This window comes from Erithacus rubecula (assembly GCF_903797595.1).
Source record: "Erithacus rubecula genome assembly, chromosome: 2".
Classification (NCBI taxonomy): Eukaryota; Metazoa; Chordata; class Aves; order Passeriformes; family Muscicapidae; genus Erithacus; species Erithacus rubecula.
The window spans coordinates 33036072-33054641 of record NC_136685.1 but is presented as its reverse complement, the minus strand read 5'-3'; the positions used below and the strand labels follow the sequence as shown (position 1 = coordinate 33054641).

The 18570-nt window shown below is 35.5% G+C and overlaps 1 protein-coding gene across 1 annotated transcript in view; it reads right to left on the bottom strand.

Annotated features, from left to right (window-relative positions):
* Positions 1–322: 322 nt before the first annotated feature.
* CYB5R4 (cytochrome b5 reductase 4) overlaps positions 323–18570 on the bottom strand; it is a 30084-nt gene continuing 11836 nt past the window's right edge. The window contains exons 7-16 of the mRNA XM_079327162.1: positions 18144–18201; positions 17942–18035; positions 17367–17399; positions 16493–16615; positions 8340–8480; positions 7050–7202; positions 6291–6441; positions 3305–3391; positions 1771–1935; positions 323–950 (exon numbers count right to left, since the gene is read on the bottom strand). Coding sequence (XP_079183288.1) covers positions 896–950; positions 1771–1935; positions 3305–3391; positions 6291–6441; positions 7050–7202; positions 8340–8480; positions 16493–16615; positions 17367–17399; positions 17942–18035; positions 18144–18201 — 1060 coding nt within the window. The 3' untranslated portion in view covers positions 323–895. The remainder of the gene's footprint in view (positions 951–1770; positions 1936–3304; positions 3392–6290; positions 6442–7049; positions 7203–8339; positions 8481–16492; positions 16616–17366; positions 17400–17941; positions 18036–18143; positions 18202–18570) is intronic.

Genomic DNA, 18570 nt, shown 5'->3' with positions numbered 1-18570 from the left:
TAGGCTGCAGATTACTGCCTCATGATAACACATTTTTAATAATGGAGTAAAAAACCACACTGATGGAAATAACCTCATTTAATACTAGTGCAACCTGTCAAATATTTTTAGGCATTTCTGTGGTCCTGATCCTGGTATCTGTGCTGTCAGGTTTTTATCTTCACACTGTGTCATAACAAGGGATGCCTGACATCAGCCACGTGGTGATGTGGGAAGTTTTGTGGGATCTAAAACTCCATTGCTCTGTTTTGAGTTCTCAGCTGAAGTACTAAGCTTGTGGAAACCTTTCTTCGTAACACTTAAATGAAAATACAAAAAAAAATTGCAGAAATACATGAAGTAATGTATTTTTTTTTATTTGATGTGTATTTTGTATTTTACCAAAGGTACTTTTCTTCTTTGTTTACAAAGCCAGAAATATATCTGGATCACTTGCAAGTCAAATAGAGACATCAGATGAAAAGGAAATTTTTTCAATGACCGATTACCTGAGTTACAGTGCAATTTAATTTCAGACAGTATTGCTCTTTGGACTGTTTACAGTAAGAAATAATAAGCTTTATCAAGTCAAAACCTTAATCAGAGCTTTTGTAAATTTAAGAATCCTCATGAACCAACAGCATGAAACACCTGACTTAATGTATACCTCACTTTTTGCTTGCCTTTACAATAAATTAATACCCTGGATGAATTAAATATTAGCAAAAAATATTTACAAAAAGAAGATAAAACACAGTATAAAACTTTTTTCAAAGATATGCTTCTTTCAAGAAACAGTTTGGTACCAAGAGTGAAATTTCAAGTCTTACAAAATTGTTTCTCACTTATTTAAATTCATGAAGATAAATAAATAACACTGAATTATACAAACAAACATTGATATCCTCCTATGGATTTATGCAGTAAAAGCATGTATCTCTTCTTGGGAGTATCCAAGATCCTTCAGATATCTGAAAGTCAGAAATCAAGTTGGCAAGATTAGTATTTGGAACTCAAAACCCACCCCAGACACAGATGAAGCTTAACCTCAGTACCACATCCCTGTCTTTATTCAGACATGCACATTCAACTTTACCCCTGCAAATACATTTAGAAAACAATCAATGCCCAGGAGCTCAGATATACTATATGAACTCTTTGGGTAATGAAAACAATTTCTAAAACTAAATACAGGTATCATCTGAATTATCTCAGATTTTTCAAGAGGCAGCATAATTATTGGCTAATACACACTGACTTCAGTAGGACTGCAGAAATGTAAACAAAATCACATTGGTTCAATATTTTGAAGCTGGGCAAGAGAAATTTAGAGGACCTTTTATCTTAAAACATGCATAAAAACACGAAAAGACTATGTACAGACAAATAAATGAATTAATTTTAAAAATAAGTGAGAAAAATGCTTCTGATTGAACAACTCCTTTGTACTTCACTTCTGTAACTTAATTTATCAAGCAAACACCAACAAAGAAAGCTATTTCCTATTATTTCAGCTTTTTTATGAACATCAAATTAAAACCAGCATTTAAAACCTTAGGAAAAAAGGTCACTGTTAAAGAGCTGCTTTTAGGAAGTTCTGGACAACTAACTCATGAAACTTACATATTGCTGATACTTACTTAGCTACACATAATCTTCAAGTATGGTGCAAGGTGGGTTTTTTTTAATTTCCATTTTTAAAAGACTACCAAATCAGAAACACTACAGCTGACTAGGTGATCTATTTTTTAAAAATGTCTCACTTTTCATTTCATTATTTAAAATACTCACTGTACTCCTTGTTCTGTAAAAGGTGTTGGACCACAGATGCAGATAAGCACTTTGGAGTCTCTTCTGCTTCTTTTCACAAACTCCAACAGAAGAGATGAAGAAATCTTCCCCTGTTTACCTACCCAGTCTTTTGATGGTTGTGAAAGAATGAATTGAACCTCAAACCTGGTAAGCAGAAGAATATTTCATAAATGTTACCTCTGATTAGAGATCTGCTACACAAAATGCTAGTGACCAAGACATTGATGTTTCCTATGATTATCCTCCTGTTCTACTCAACTGCACACTCTAGTATCAAATCTCACAGATATTTAGTCATTCCCACTGACCAAGTCATTCAAATCACCTTCAATATTGCATATTTTTTTAGCCAAATCTTTCAATGTTAAAAATTCCTGCTTTCTGTTTCGTTAACAAAAAACCCCAGCTGGCACCAATTAAGACACTTAAACAAAGATTTTACTGCTCCATTAAGTCACTTATATACAAATGTTGGTGTAGCTCAATATACAAGCAGTGAGATAACACTCCTTGGCCAAACTTGTGAAAATTTCAGTACAATTTCATTAATGTGAAAATATTCATTACTGAATGTTGGTTTCAAAAACTCACACACAGAATAGAAACTGAGAAAAAAACAAGTATTTCTGTATCTGAGGCTCCTATGGAAAGGCAGAAAAGGCTTTTACTGTAAATTTGCACAGTGTCTAGACTACAAAGCTTTGAATGTGCCAGACATCACTAGGATATAAAGTAGTATTGATTTTCACTTCAGTGTTGTGAAGGAACAAGTGGTTTCTACTGAGGAAGAATTCAAAAAAGAATTAACCATAAACAAAACATGTTTTTATCACATAAAATCTAAGCAGTGACAATTTATCTAGTGGTAACAAGAAGGGAACTGAAATTAAAGGGTAACCTGTGTCTCCTGACAAAACTATGGCCTGCTGAATTAAATTGACATTATATGTGCACTACTTGCATTTTAATCTGCAATTACATTGTAATTGAGTGCAAAATGCAACAATTATTAAGAAAAAGTTAAAATATTGAGCCTTTTTAAACTTTGAATTTCTATATAAACATTTTCATAACCAGTGACACCAACATTTTCATAAGACTTCTCTAAATTCAGAATGTTTCTCCTGGGGTACATTCTCCTTCTCTCTCTCTCTTCTGTGCTCCTTTTGCATAACTGTGTTTTCTATTGTTAAGGTTAAGCAAATTTTCTTCTGCATCAAAAAGCTTCTCAGTTTTAAAAATCATCTCATCTAACATACCATTTCCAATAATCACCTATTAAGCACTGTATATCAAATTCCTGGTTTCCCATGGGACCTGCAGAATATAACAAAGCCTCTGCTATCAATCTGTGAGCAATCTGCTTCCACACCCTAGGTCTCATTATATTCTTAGCTAAGATATGACAGAATCAGAATCTGTCCTTGTGCCAAAGCTGTACAGTTAGTCTAAACCCCAAGACTTGCTCTGTACAGAGATGTTACAAATTGTTCTCCACAAGACTTCTAATTACCTTTCATCTTTAAGAGCTAATTGCTCTAGTTGGTTTCTCCACAGTATGTCATCCTCGGTTTTGTTGAAAAAGATCAGCTTCACTGTCCTTAAAAAAACAACACAAAGCAAAACAAAAATTAAAACTAACTGTGAATTGCTTCTGTTAAAGAATCAGAACTTAATGCATTATACAGAAACCTTTTGCTTGTATTTTTTGCTTTTTCCAGAGGCATAAGTCAAAATGAGACACACTGAACCAGCTTTGAAAAACTTGTATAGTACAGACAAAACAGCCTCAAATCAGCCATGCTACATCTTTAAATACTAAACTCATTCAGAAACTAGAATGTGCCAGAATCCTTACATGATTCCCAAGACCCACTTCTCTGAAAGACATGGAAAATAAACTCTACCACACTAAAGTGGCACTCTAAATAGTGTCATGGTACACCACAACATCAAGTGTTACTCAAGTAGGGGGAAAGTCAATAAAAAGTGTATAGGAAAGCCATTGATTTTGTTAATTGGGCATAAAATTAGAAACTGGCTATTTGGAGAATGATGTTTTCAGACCCTTCACTGGTTTACCCCTGGGTAAACAAATGTATCTGATGCAGTTCTGCTCAGTACTCAGCAGTATAAAAACCAGAAAATTATCAACTTGGAACAAACTGGTCCTAGTCTTGCTGAAAACAAGGGAGAACATAACTGAAATGAAGAACTGGAAACTTAGATATGATCCCCAACAGTAAAGAAAGTAAAAAAAAAAGGAAAGAAAAACTGGTTGACAGAATGATGAAAAATTTAGGTAACATGTAAGAAACTTCATAAGCCCTTTGTAAGGAAAGAGTAAATCTAACATACTGGAAACTACTTAGAGGGATGTAGATTTAAAAGAACTTAGAACACTGGTATGCAAGGTCTTATGGAAGATTGCTCAGAAAGAGGAGTTAAGAGACCCTTAAAGGATTTTAACACAGAGGAAGAAGATGAGATAGAAAGTTTAAAAATTACCTTCCAAACAAGAATGATGGTGAAAGTGGGATACTATATTAAAAGTGAATATGAGAACAGAGTGGCATTTCAGGAATGAAAAGCTGGAGACAAAGATACAGCTATCAAGGGGAATCAAGAATAGATTGCAAACATCCTATACTCCCTAAAAGCATTAGCCCCCTACCTAGTGTTTAGTGCCTTTGTGCTTCAGTCTTCTTTAAGAAACATTCCTACCTGACTGCAGTTATACACAACCAGTAAAAGGAGCAAAAAAACTTCATCTGAAAAATGAAGTGCAGAGGACCAATATTCTTTTATAATTAATACTTTGGCCAAATACAATTTGGTCTGTAAGAGAGGAAACAAGGCTGAAGAAAGAGCATCACTTGATGCACAAAAGGATAGTGCAGCTATGAAAGGAAGAAATTGTTTTGCCCATTTACAGTAGGCAAGAAACAGACTTACAAGATAATAGGCAGACTTTGTCTAGACAGTAAGAATGAAAATCCAATTATCCAAGCCCATTACAGCAAATGCTGCCCAGGGAAGCTGAAGATAGTCCAAGGTTTGCAGTGCAGCCCCAGAGGTTCAGCAACACTAACCCAGTACTCTAGACAGAGGTTACTTTGGCACCCTCAGGTGACAAGTCTGTCATTGTACAGATTATTGCTCAGCTTTCTGCAATTTGTGCTCTAGCATGGGCAATCTAAGTTCATGGCTAGTTACTTTGCAAAGTAATATAATTCTATGCAAACCATATTTATACTGCTCATATATCCATATATATTCACACACGTGTATCTCATACAGATAAACATACATATATTAAACACACTCTGGTAGTACTTCCCCAAAAAATAAATTGAGGGTTAAACAGCAAATGTAAGGCCAAGGAACCAAATTGCCTAGAACAGTCAGAAAAACAAAGCTTTTAAGAGTCTACATATAAATAGAACCTGTCTCAGTTCAAGTCACTCCAGCACTGAACCAGCCTCCACAGCAAGAAAGAAAAATTCATTTACTTTGACTAGTAAGGAAACAGATGCTGCTGCACCCTAAACACTGAGTCCCCATAAGAAATTGTGCTGAAAAGAGCTAAAAATGTGTTCCAAAGCATTTTGTCAGATGATAGACTCATCCTTTGGCTTCACAAAGCCAGTCAGCCACTTTTTACCTGCTACTGACAATACAGGACATTTTGGAAAAGCCAAATAGTACAGTCTCTCTGCTCACAAAACAGGATTATACATAACTGCTGAAATACAACAATATGAGAATAGTGTCTGGATTTAGACACTTTTTAAGAAACAAATTTTTGCAGTTTATGTCACCCTTCGCAGCTTTAGTATGAAGATTAGTGTACAATTAATTCTTCTATGTTCCAAAAGCAGAAGTACTAGTTCTGCAGTTCTGAAGGGCATAACAACCTGCTCCCTTGACCAAGTACAAGTAATGTTTTCTTCTGTAGATTTTACAAAGAGTACAGAATGCATATGCAATATACATATTTTCATTAAATCGAATATACTTAATGTTGTATTTATGCAGGCGACATATAAACCTTCTGTGAAAACTGGAACTCATCTGGGAACAGGGTGTTGCTGCTCTTAGCAGATGAAAACCATTAGCTAATTATTCTAATGTATCAGAGAAGCCATAATTAAACAGCGGCAGCACTCCTCAGTCCAAAACCCAGGATCTACATTGTAATATTTCCATACAAAAAAAAGGACACTCAAATGTAATGCTAATTTAAAAAAAAAACAACTCCTCCAAGTTTCTACTCAGGGAGTTCATGTGTACCACAACTGCAATTCAAAACACAAATCAGTCCATCACGTTGATGGCAACCAATAACCAAATACATGGAAGTTGCCTCATCTTCTGACAGGTTCTTCCCTAAAGCACACCAGTTTTTGGTGTAAGTTGAAGAAAAGTGCTTTCATACTATTTTATTTTGCTAATTGTTTTAGTAACACTGAAGCTTGTGTATCAAGAAGTCCACATACCTGACACAGCTAACTTCAGTCAGAGCAAAATTCAGCAGCTTAACCATTGGTGTAAAACCTGTGCCTCCTGCCAATAAAAGGAGATCTTCTGAAGTTTGAACTTGTGACTTCTTGAAGTTGCCTTCAGGATTGCTGACAGAAATACAGTCTCCTTTATTTAAAAAATTAAGAAGCAAACATTAATTTGATGAAAACAAGCTAATTAGTACTCTGATTTTTTTAAAGGCCATTTCATATTGCCTTCATCTCTGTAATATTAGGGTTTCTTTCAGAAAGGTACTATATACTTCACATAAGGATCATTCTTGTTAAAAGAAAAGACGTACAAATAAGATTTTTTGTCTTGATGGACTTTACACAATGTGAGTACACAAATATTTGCAAAGTCAGTGTTAAAAATCTACTTCTGTATCCGAAATGGAAAAGGAAGTGCATCCTAAGTCCCATAAAACAGATCTACTTTCTTTATGCAGAAGTACAAGAAGTTCTCAGAGCATATGACACCCAAACCATCAATTATGATGTGTGATACAGTTCACATACACCACTCAGGAGAAAGCTTTCTGTAATGGACAACGTCTAGTTACAGTCAGGACAAGCCTTTACATTCAGGGAATGGAGAAGAAGGTTTAAAAGAAGTTTTAAGTAAGTCCTGATTAAGTAGGTAAACAATAAGAACATCACAATAGTCAGACAGCGAATCTTTAAAAATAATGCAGTTGTTGCAAAATCAAACACAACCCCCCACCATATATTTACCAATTTGTAAGTGGTCAAGTGCCTGTGTGAACAGTCCGTGGGAATAAATTTTAATCATCAAATATATATGCACACCATCATGGAGAGGTGGCTCCTGGAAACCCAGTGGCAAACAAGGCAACACAGGTGTGTATGGTTTTACTACCTCTGTCCCTAGAGAGCAGACAGAAATATAGCTCAAATAATATGAAAAGTACTCTACATACAGGTATTACAAACAAATGCCAAAATAAACAAAAAGTAAATAAATAATCTGTATATACCATAAAAATGAAATCATCACATGCTTTTATGCAAGCTATGACTTTCCATTGCCTTCTGCTTCTAATTAAAAACTTCAGTATGTTATTTCTATGCTCTTCAGCAATTCAGGACACAGGATGAAAAGATCTTGAGTCATCCCCAAAGAATATGAAAATCTAAACATTTTCTCTAATTTTCAAGTACTACAGCTTGATTTATTCTAAATTTAAACAGGAGATTTTTAATACTACACAATTACATTTTCTTTCAGTATAATTTCAAAAAGCTATAATGATAGCAAAATCTCAAGAGCTGGACACTAGTAAAGTATTAGGAAGGGAGGAGGTCAAAACAGTTCTTAATTAATTGACATTTAAAAATTCTTCTGAGAAGTCTCTGCCATGTACACTGCAATCCAAGTACAGTGACCAGCATAACTATTAATATGCATATTTTATGAAGTATCCTTTAAAATAGTAAATTGGGTATTTCTTTGCCCTTCTGTTTTTTTTCTTAAGCTTTTACAAAATTTTGAATAGCTCATTGAAGAAAAGCATATGTGCTTTTCAAGACACATTCCTCTCATAACCTCACATTATCATTAATATTGCACAGCCAGAGTGTTAAGCAGTGTTACTATGACTACTATAAACCCCTCAGAAGAAAAAAAAAAAAAAGAAAAAAATTGCAGCAATACCCTCCTCATTTCAAAAAAGCTGCAAACTAAAATGAACTGACTAATGATAAATAAGACATATACAATAATCTTCCCACACTTCAAAGATGAACAGTGCTGCTTTGGTTTTTTTAAAGGGAGAGTTGACAGTAGAGACAATAATGTCACCAGTAATTGCCAGCCATCTCAATAATTAGCTTTCCATTAATATTAATCCAGTCAGTTCATTATTAAGCACTGACTGTAATCCTGAAAGCAGAGACTTGCTAACAACAGCCAGGGAATTAGTGGCCACAGACTTTGCATTCTCACAACACTATGAAAAGGATTTATGTAAATATATCCATTACTACATTCTCAATTTTTCTTACCTGCAATACTTTGTTTGAGGTAAACATGTTGTCCAGTGGGAACACAGAGATGTGTGCCCTTAGGCAACATTAGGCAGAAGAGTTTGGTGTCATGGGTAACTTCTGTCTTAGAAACCAACTTGCATTTTCTGTAGAACAGTCCTAAAAACATTTTACTTGTTAGTTATCTGTCATTCTGCTATTATATGTCTTACAATAAGAGAGACAAATGTGTGTATTTCACTATATACTTATAAAAAGACAATAAAGAGATGCTTCTTTTAGAGGTACTTATCATAATTTTTATAATTCTGGACTAAGGACTCATTTATAACGTTATTTAAGAGCCTCTGAGTTATTCACTGGGAATAAATAGAAAAGCACCAAAAACTGTCAGAACCATTTGTACTACATTGCACTGAATTCCCCATACAAGTACAGCATGGGTACACATAAGCAGACTGAAACCAGCTGGTGGAATGCAAGTGAAACACAGGCCAGCACACCACCCTCTTCACAAACAGACCACCCATGGTCACCCAGCAGGCTGAGGGAGGTGATTCTGCACCTCTATTCTATTCTTGAGTGACCTCACCTGGGGTACCATGTTTAGCTTTGGGGTCCCCAACATAAGAAAGATGTGGATCTGCTGGAGCCAAGTCCAGAAAAGGGCCACAAAAATGAATAGAAGGCTGGAGAACCCCTTCCATGAAGATACAGAGAGTTGGGGTTGTTCAACTTGGAGAAGAGAAAGCTCCAGGGAGCTTATAGGAGCCTTCAGTAAACGTGATTGTGGCTAATTTTTCCTTCTCTACCTTTAAAAGAGCACTTTTCAGCTAGGCCTTTGTTTCAGCACTGCAGTATTTTCGCTCCAACCTGGAACATCAGTGTGATCACAGCACCACACTGCCTAAACAGCTTTGTAACTGAAGGGAACTTGCATGGGCTATTAGGTACTGGAAGTTAGGTACTGGAAGTTCTTAAAAAAAAAAAAAAAAAAAAAGCTAACAAGCAACAAAATCCCATGAGCAGCTGAGCAGCATTATCTAAACTTCATACATGCAAAACAAGTCGAATAATAATAAAAATAAAAGGCAGAGAGAGAGAAGTCACTTAGCCTCTTTCCTAATATTACCCACCAATGTCATTTGCCATTTTCAATGTAGAATTTGTGACCAGTCATGGTGGATATTTTTATGTAAAGCCTCTCAAAATTTGACAGGTTCATGTATGAGAATACTTGTGCATGACACCCTTCTGCAGCACTTTCTACATTGGAACAATTACAGGGAAGTAACATTTTCTTTCCCCTTTTTTCATGGTATTGAAAAATACTAATGCTGCTGGCATGAACAGCTGAGCTACTCATGAAACAAGATGAAATGCAGAAGAAATTTCCACCATCAGAATGAGGTTGGATCATGTGAAGATGGTCTGGTTAAACACTGGGGAAGTTGCTCAGAGGGGGGTCCTTGGAGAGATTCAAACCTTGACTGAAAAGCTTTAACCAAAAGTTAAATCAGATGACTTTCAGAGCTCCCCTTCAACTAAGTAGTCTACAATTCTAATATTTCTTAAAGGTTTTAAGAGTAGAAGTACCTTGATCTTCTGTGTTTTGCCACTGCATTAGCAGATGCTTCTTTACTTCCTGACTTCAATCTTATGTCAAGTCCCTTTTGACAGAAATGGATTACCAGAAAATCTCTAATAAATGCATATCATTTGTACATGATCTAAATCCTGATGTGAGTCAAAAGTCTCATATTGAGTCAACATAACTCTTTGTGAGTCCTGCCTGTAGGAAGGCTTATGCAAGTTTCCAGTGAAGTGTCCATTAAATACAAATCAAAATGTAAAGGAAATTCTAGCATTGCTGCAGCTCAAGTAATCACTGCCATTGCTTCCATGCTCTTTCTTTCAACAGCACCAAAGAGAAACCCAAGTCAGTATGCCTGGTTGAACTAGGGCTACAAATCACAGACTGAAACCAATTCCTGGACTTTTAAACAAAAAAAGCTTCAGAAGGGCTCTGAGTAAGACAGCCTGTCCAATCTCCTTGCCCAGTGATCCCCAAGAGTCATTTAAGGATCATTTAGTGAATTATCATCTTTCAAATAACTTATCTGTACTGCAACTTCCTTATTGAAGGATTATTACCCCAAACGTTCTGCTGTTTCCAGATATCCTAGATTAAAAGCACAGGTTAGGAGTACAAAACAGCAGGACACCAGACAGAGCGTGCCCTCTGACAGTGCAGTCAATTGCTGCTTCAAGGAATAGCCATTGCTATTAATGTTCCCTTCTTCACTAAGTGCAGGATCAATTCAACCATAACAGAGACAAAATAATTTTAAATAGAGGGAAGCTTTCAACAAACAGTATTCATCCACAAATTGCTTAAAAGTTAAGGGCTTAAACAGTATGTTCCAACAAATAGCTCAGCCATGCTTCTTTCAACTGACTTTATTTCCAAGGGTATAAATAAACTCTGCTGGAACAGTCAAGCATCTAAATACATTCAGTTATGCCTGGAAATACACATTCAGGTTACTAAATCTCAACTGCACATGCAATTTTGCATGGACTTAATTAGGATCAAATTTCTTATATACCACTACTGCCACAGAAGATGGCCATGGCATTTTTCTGCATACACTGATTTTCTTAAATTATTCAAATAGCTACTAGTGAATTACCCACTATAAATGCCTGCAGAGATGTGCCATAAAGCTTCTGACATGGCATAAATATTTCTTTATTAAGATTTTCTCACATCTTTCATCTAATATCCTACAAATCCCTTGTTTTGAATGAACAAGCATTTCAGATGAATCAAAAGAATGCCTAAAGCCCTGATAAAGTGGAAGTCAGTAATTCCATTTCATACCAGTCTTGAAGTAAAACAAAACATCAGCATTCCTCCAGCTATAAAAATAGTAGGAAAAGTTTGTGGAAATTTGTTTTCTATCCTTCTTTTGAAAAGCAGTACACAACAGGACTGCAAAGTACAGTAGCCAAATAAATATGCTAAGACTGCTGTCAATTCTGCAGACTTAAGAACTGCTTAAAAGGATGTGTGAGGTTAGGAATATAGTCCTTAACACTCATCAGCTAATACTCTTACACATATTTGGGAATAGAGAAAGAAGTTAAAAAACTGATTCATCAACTGACTCACTGTTCCCTGACAATTTTTTCACCTTCCCAACCTAATTCCAGCCTTTTCCTCATAAATAACCTTTATCTCTTTCTTTTTAATTGCCACACAGAACTTTTGTTCTGATTCATTCCATATAACTCTTGAAAACTAAGTAAACTTCTAGTTTAGGCTGTAGTCTTTGCTACATTAACTAAAATTAGTTCATTATCAGTCATTTCTATAAAATCTGATGCCACAAGCAAAAATAACCATCAAAGCAGAAAAGCCTTTCAACAAAAGGAGCCAGCCCCTAGTAGCAAGCTGAAGCCAAACATTTGGTTTTGCCAATCCACAAAGCCATGTCAACTGATAGATACCAGACATGATTTGCTACTACACAGAAATAAGGTACTGTTTTCTCAATTTTGGATCATGGTGTCAGCATCCAGCAGCAAATCCTAATTTTTCAAAGTGACTAAATTAATTAAAGAGGAGGTTAGGTTTGATTAAACATTCTGCAGACATCAAGTGTCAGCACTGTAGCTCCTGATCTAGAAGTAGCCCTGCAGCCCCTCACTACCAAAGGCTTGCCACAATACAATCATGGGCTAGAGACATCACTCTCTAAACTCAGCTTCCACCTTTGCTGGAATCAAGAACTACAGCACCTTGATTTATAGGCATACAAATCCAGTTTTAGTAACAAAGCTGCTGTACACATGACAGCTTTTGCAGAGTATCATCCTTCTGCATACTGCAAGTTCTTCCTTGTCATGAAAGAGTTTAAGAATTTTTCCTTAACAATGTTTTTTTTGCTTTTCTTCAATGATAAAACTTCAGTGATGATTCTTATTTCTAAGTTACTAGTCATAATCCTAGTGATGCTGCAGTGGCAACAGCCTGTTGACTTGGGAAAAAGATGAACAGCTCCACTACCCTTCCATCTCAGGTAGAAGAATTCCACCCCATTCCCAGCAAGCGTTTACCACCCAAACATGTTCACCAACCAGTGGAAAGTTAATCCTCATTTTGTTCAGGCTACTCGGTTGTGGAGCCTCAAGTACTACTACTGCCAACACAACAGAGATTAGACCACACAGCTGAAGGGAGATGGCTGCCTTCCACTTCAGCAGCAGCCTAGTCTCAGCAGGAGTTAAGACAACAATGAACCCTCACTGCTGACCATCAAATCATCAGTACCCCCAAATGCTTCAGTTAACTACTGGATTTCACAAGCTATCTCACATTATCCAAAAAGGCCAGCCATGCTCTTCCCAGACAGCCTCTCTGCCCTCCCAAAATAAAGTTCCCACTGAATCAACACCTTCTAAACTTTCCCTGGTTACACAGCCCCTGTCACAGCATCAGTCTCGCTGATACACAGTAAGTGCTGTGGCAGCACTCTGCTCCCTTCTGGTACTTCCAACAAAAAAACCTCTTCATCACCCACTTGATGTGCACGAAAACCACTGCACAGAACAACGAAATTGCATCCCATTTCAGCCCTCAGAGGCAACACCACCTTGTTTCCTTACTGAACACTCTAAACATCTGCCAATAATTGTACACTCTTTAAAACAGAAGAACTTAGTAATTTGATTATTTTCCAGAGCAGGAATCTGACTAAAAGTTGAGAATTGTTTTCAGAAAGAAGAAGCAATTCATTCTTCATGGGAAAAAATACACACACATACACACACAGACATGTCACCCCTACTAACATGTAATTTTAAAATTGCATATGACTACTGCTTTTATGTGCATGCTCCCTCAGGAGGGAGCTTCCATATTTTATTTCTCAGAAAACGTACCAAGAAAATCATGTCCTAATACCTGTGCAAAAAATCTGTACTCATTCACTGTGTTGGTTTGGTTGGGGTTTTTTTTGTTTGTTTGTTTTAATGGGAAAGTTCTATCTTACTTTTTATACTGCATTTAAATTTCCCAGGATGCCAGCCCTATGGCCGTAAGTTTTTGACCACACTTTTAATGACCAGTTTCACAACAGCTGCCTAAAAGTAATGTCACTAACTCCCCTACACTGACAATCTAATCATACTGAATTGTGTTTTCTATGCACTGCTGTGGGTTATAAATAATTACTTCTCCAGAAAACTAAGCACACTTAATTCTTCTTAGAGAGCAGAAGCAATATTGAATATTCTTCTGAACCTCCTGACATTCTATAAGGCAGTGCAGTTAACCAAAATTGCAGTAATTTTTGGGGGGGGGGAAAAAATCCCCTTCAACTTTGAGGAAATTCAACAATTCTGTTTATTCCTTCCAATTAACTAAAATGCACTGGCCAAAATGTTAGTATTAAGTCAGCAGGAATTTGATAGTACACAGACAATTTATCTGGGAATATGACTTTCCCAGGCTACAGAGAAAAAAGGGCTTATGTTAAATGTTTCTTCATATTATAAAGTTATCATATGCTTCCAGTACTATCTTCGCATTACATCATTGTTCCTGAAGATGACCTTTATCACTTTTTCTGTAGAATTTAGACATGCCTGCTTCAAAAAGAAATATTAAATAAAGTATAGATGCTTCTGCACATGTGGTAGTCAATATCTGTCCTTTACAAACTCATGCATGAATGCTGTCATATCAACAAGTAATAAAGGCATAAAATCAAGTAAACTTATCAAGTGTCAATCTTGACTGGCTTTCAGTCCTTTTTCTTGTGCTCTGGATAAAATGGAAGTGTTTTAACTGGTCAATACACACAGAAATACAAAAAAACTCAAAGATAAGAAAAACCTAATAAACATCAGTGCTCCCATAAGCACTCACTATTCACAGCCTTGCCACCAAACTGGAATAATGCCAGATAAAAGGATTACTTTTATTAGAAAGCATGTGTTTACTATGCTTTTACTATTACTATAAAACACAAAAATTGAATAAAATAATTTTTTTAAAAAGTGTAACATGATAACACAGCTATTTTCTATTCTGTTCCCAGATTTTCAGAAGTGGAAATTATGAGTTGCACTGTCTTCACACAAGACTCTCATATTCATTAGAAATAAAAGGTGATGCTGAGAGTAAGCAGATGACTCAAGGGAAAAATACAGAATATTCAGGGCAACACATCAGTGCTACTGTATATTGAGTGCTGCACAGAAATACCAGATATATAAAACAGCTTTTTAGAATTTATTTTTTAGCTATTAAGTATTATTTCTTTGTTCACACAGCACAAGATATGAGTTTCTTTACTCATAACATTATCTTGCTCCCACAGAAGTGGGAACAAAAATGAAATTCTGCAATTTAGAATAAAGGAGCACAGTTCTAAGCAGAAAAGGAAATGGGCTACTTAAGACTAAACCAAGTTAACAGAAGCCTCCAACATGTAGATTTTATGGTTGAGCTGAAGGCACAGGTTCAAATGAAGGAAAGACCTGTAGGACTGAACATCTTCTTCTATAAACATTCTTGCATGCTCAATTCTAAATCTGGAGATTTTAAAATTTTAAAACTGCAGAATAGGAGTTTCTGGAGTAGGGACTAAAAAGCTATAGATAAAAATTTATTTGTTAGATTTCTTACTTTTGTAATCAGGGATTTGAAGAAACTCAGGGTCAGCAAACCCTCTAACTTACATTTTCCACATATTCAATTTAAGCTCATGTGAGCTCAGTTGATGCTACATAATGAAGTTATCCAATATCTGCAACACTCCTCTGCATAACAGGAGAAATGTTATGCTGGAGATTGACTTCTTAAAAAAAAAAAAACAATAAAAGCAAAGTAATTACTTAGAAAGCAATACGTATTTTGTCAATTGCATCTACCTATCCACACCTTCTTCATTTGCAAAGCACCTATAAAGCCACTATATTCTATATCTCTTGTTCTTTCATATCATCTTCTCTTTCTGTTTTCTATAATCACGAAAAGTGATAAGGAAGGAGAAAATGAGCAGTGGACAACACAAATCAGGCTGTAACCCCTTAGATACTGAGGATTCTATCGAAAAAATCTAATTTCAAAGGGCATGACTCAACAGTTTCTGAAGCTCTCAAAAGGAAAATTACATTCCACATAAGCTAAAGGTAGTTAGAGAGATGTGCTTTTATGTAGTCTTTTATTTTGTACCACAGTAACCTCTCAACTTTAAAGGCCCACTTAGCATAACTGAGGGATAAGAGGTGTACAACATGATGAGCAATATTTCATTACCTCTTAAAAATGCACAGCTGTGCTTTCACACATAAGGCACACTATAATCCAACAGTCAATTTTTGAGCATTATTAGAGGACCAAGAAGCCTTTTGAGAAACTAGGTGACCACAATAACATCAGGATTGTGGTTATATTATGCAATGTAATTGTGCAGAAATTTTTAATTTAGCTGAAAAAAACCCAAACTGATCACTGTAATGCACTTTGGTGCTGAAACAAGTTCATACTATTCTGATACCACAAAATTAATTCATATATAACATTTACTGCTTCTTGCAGACACATCAGCTTATTCAGAGCTGGCTTTAATATCTCCATATTACTTCAAGTACCCTATTTAATCTGAACTCAAGTAACAAAGATGCAGTGTACTGGAACAACTTTACAGATGTTAATGTATCTACAGTAACAACTGGAAGTGAAGGGTTTTGATCCTTCACTCCAGTTACTCCCATAATGATTGACACATGTCCATGCACTCTCTCCTCAGGGTCTACTGACATTTTCATATGGACAGGAAGGTCATTAAGCACACAAATAACCATGAGATGGAACAACAACAGGGTAGTATTCACCTTCCAACCTTATGTTCACCTTCAATTCATTCTTGGAAAAAACAAGAAACTAAAGCAAAGCAAAAAACCCTCCTCCAAGTCAAACCCTTTCTAGGAAAATTCCTGAACAGCTTTTGAGACCATACTATTGTGAAAGAAATGAAGGTACAACAACAGAAAAAGAAGATCCTGGGCAAAAAAAAAAAAAAAAAAACTAACCAAGTATCACTAACAAGCTCTAAAAAGTCCTGAAACATCTGGTAACTGGCCATGAAATTGCTTACCTCTGTCTGTGCGTTTGATAAATGTATTATGACCCTCCTGGGGCTGTCCCAGCATTTTCCAGTGAATGTTTTCCTTTTTATTTAAGATAATCTCTACTTTCCCTACTTTTTCAGCAATATTTACTAAAAAAGAAAAGAATTCATATTGTTACTTTTGATTATACTCCATACAAAAAATTATTTCACACATCAATTTTAATGAAATTTAGAACAGTTACTCATTTCTCAAGACACATGTAATTAATTTTTTAAATTAGAGCATATATCATTAAAGGCACTTCCAAGCTATCTCTCTGTAATGATTTAGAATGCAGTTAAAACAAGCACTAACTGGATATGCATAATTAAAACACATTATTTGCTAAACAGATTGTGGAAGCAGGACAGCTTCAGAGACCATTCTGATCAAGAAAAGAGCTCATGAACTCAGAGTCTTCATGTACTGGAACTGGTAGTTACCACTACTTATTACTTTCTTTTCAAGGCCATTTGAATTAGCAGTTAATAAAATGCCAGGCTAATCAAAGAACAGTTTAAAAATATACAACAGAACTAATTTCCAGCTATTGTAACATTTAGTCATACTTAGAGGAACCGGAACACTATCAACTTATTACTTTCACACAGGCCCAAATGCTACAATTTAAAAAAAAATAAATTAATGTTATGGCTTGGTTTGATTGTGTCAGGACCTGATGGTAAGCAAAAATGTAAAGTATCTGACGAGTCAGAAAAATTAATTGGAATTCCACATTCTGATATCAGAATCATAGAATATTGTGAGTTGGAAGGGACCCACAAGATCATGGAAGTTCAGCTCCTGACTGGACTATCCTAGAAGAAATACAGAAGTGCTGCAAGAGACAGAAATTACCAGCCACATCTTCTGAAACCGCATGATCCAAATCTGAAATAAATACAAAAAACCTCTGTGTTAAGCAGTAACAAAATTCTATTTCAGCCATCATACATACAATGAACGTAAGTCTAGGAATACTGAGCAAACTAACAACCCTAAAAAGTTATGCATATTTATTTGGCCTTGAAATTTGACTCATGACTTCTACAAGCCCCATACATGAAGGCATTATTTTTCCCATTACTTTTAACAATGGCTCATGTAAAGCTACCAATGTCCATTTATTGCACTTGCCCTTGTGAATGAGGGCTTTTTAACAACCATAAAAAACAACCTTGAAGAAAAATTTTACATAACTTTAACATCAATTTCTTACTGCATTTTAGTCCGCATGTAAGAAATTCAGTACATACTAAATAAATGTAGATGTGAGTTGATAAACAATGTAATTCCTTTACATCAAGGCACTTTAATCATCTCTAATGAAACAGGAATAAAATATTAATTGGTATATGTAAAATGTTTATGGTCTGCTGAGCAGGTTTTAATATAGTAGAATGAACTTTCAACTGCAAAATTACAATACCTACCGAGTTCTACAAGATATGAGTGGTCATCAATGATGATCTCTCCCCTTAATTGTTTGTCTTGACAGTCAACTATCACCAGCTCTGCATTCATGTCCTTTCATAGCCAAGGGGAAAAAAACCAACAATTTTTATAAAGTTCTTCCAGAATTCAAGCTAGATCACAATTGAATCTTGTAACTCTTCTTTCATGAAATATACTTACCTTCTGTTTAGTATATATGACAATTGTGATCAAACTATCTGTTTGGAACCAGTCATAACTGTAAAACAAAAAATACAATAAAGAAAAAAATATATACTTCCTTTGAGCATATCAAAACATATTTAACCCCAAACGTTCAAACAGAGCTTCTTTAACAAATTTACAAGCCAAATATATTACTTACAACTTTTGAAGAGTAAGTCAGAAATTTTGACAAAACTACTAAAGTATCTAATTATGTATCCTGATAGCCAGTACACTGTAGGTAAAATTGTACTGCATTAGTTTTACTTAAAAAGCACATGCATTCTCTTTGTAGTATATGAACCTTGCTTATGGATGACTAAAATCTTGAGACCAGACAAAAGCATTACATAAGCACGGTAGCTTCCAGAAGTTAAAGATTTGATGCATATACTAAAAAACC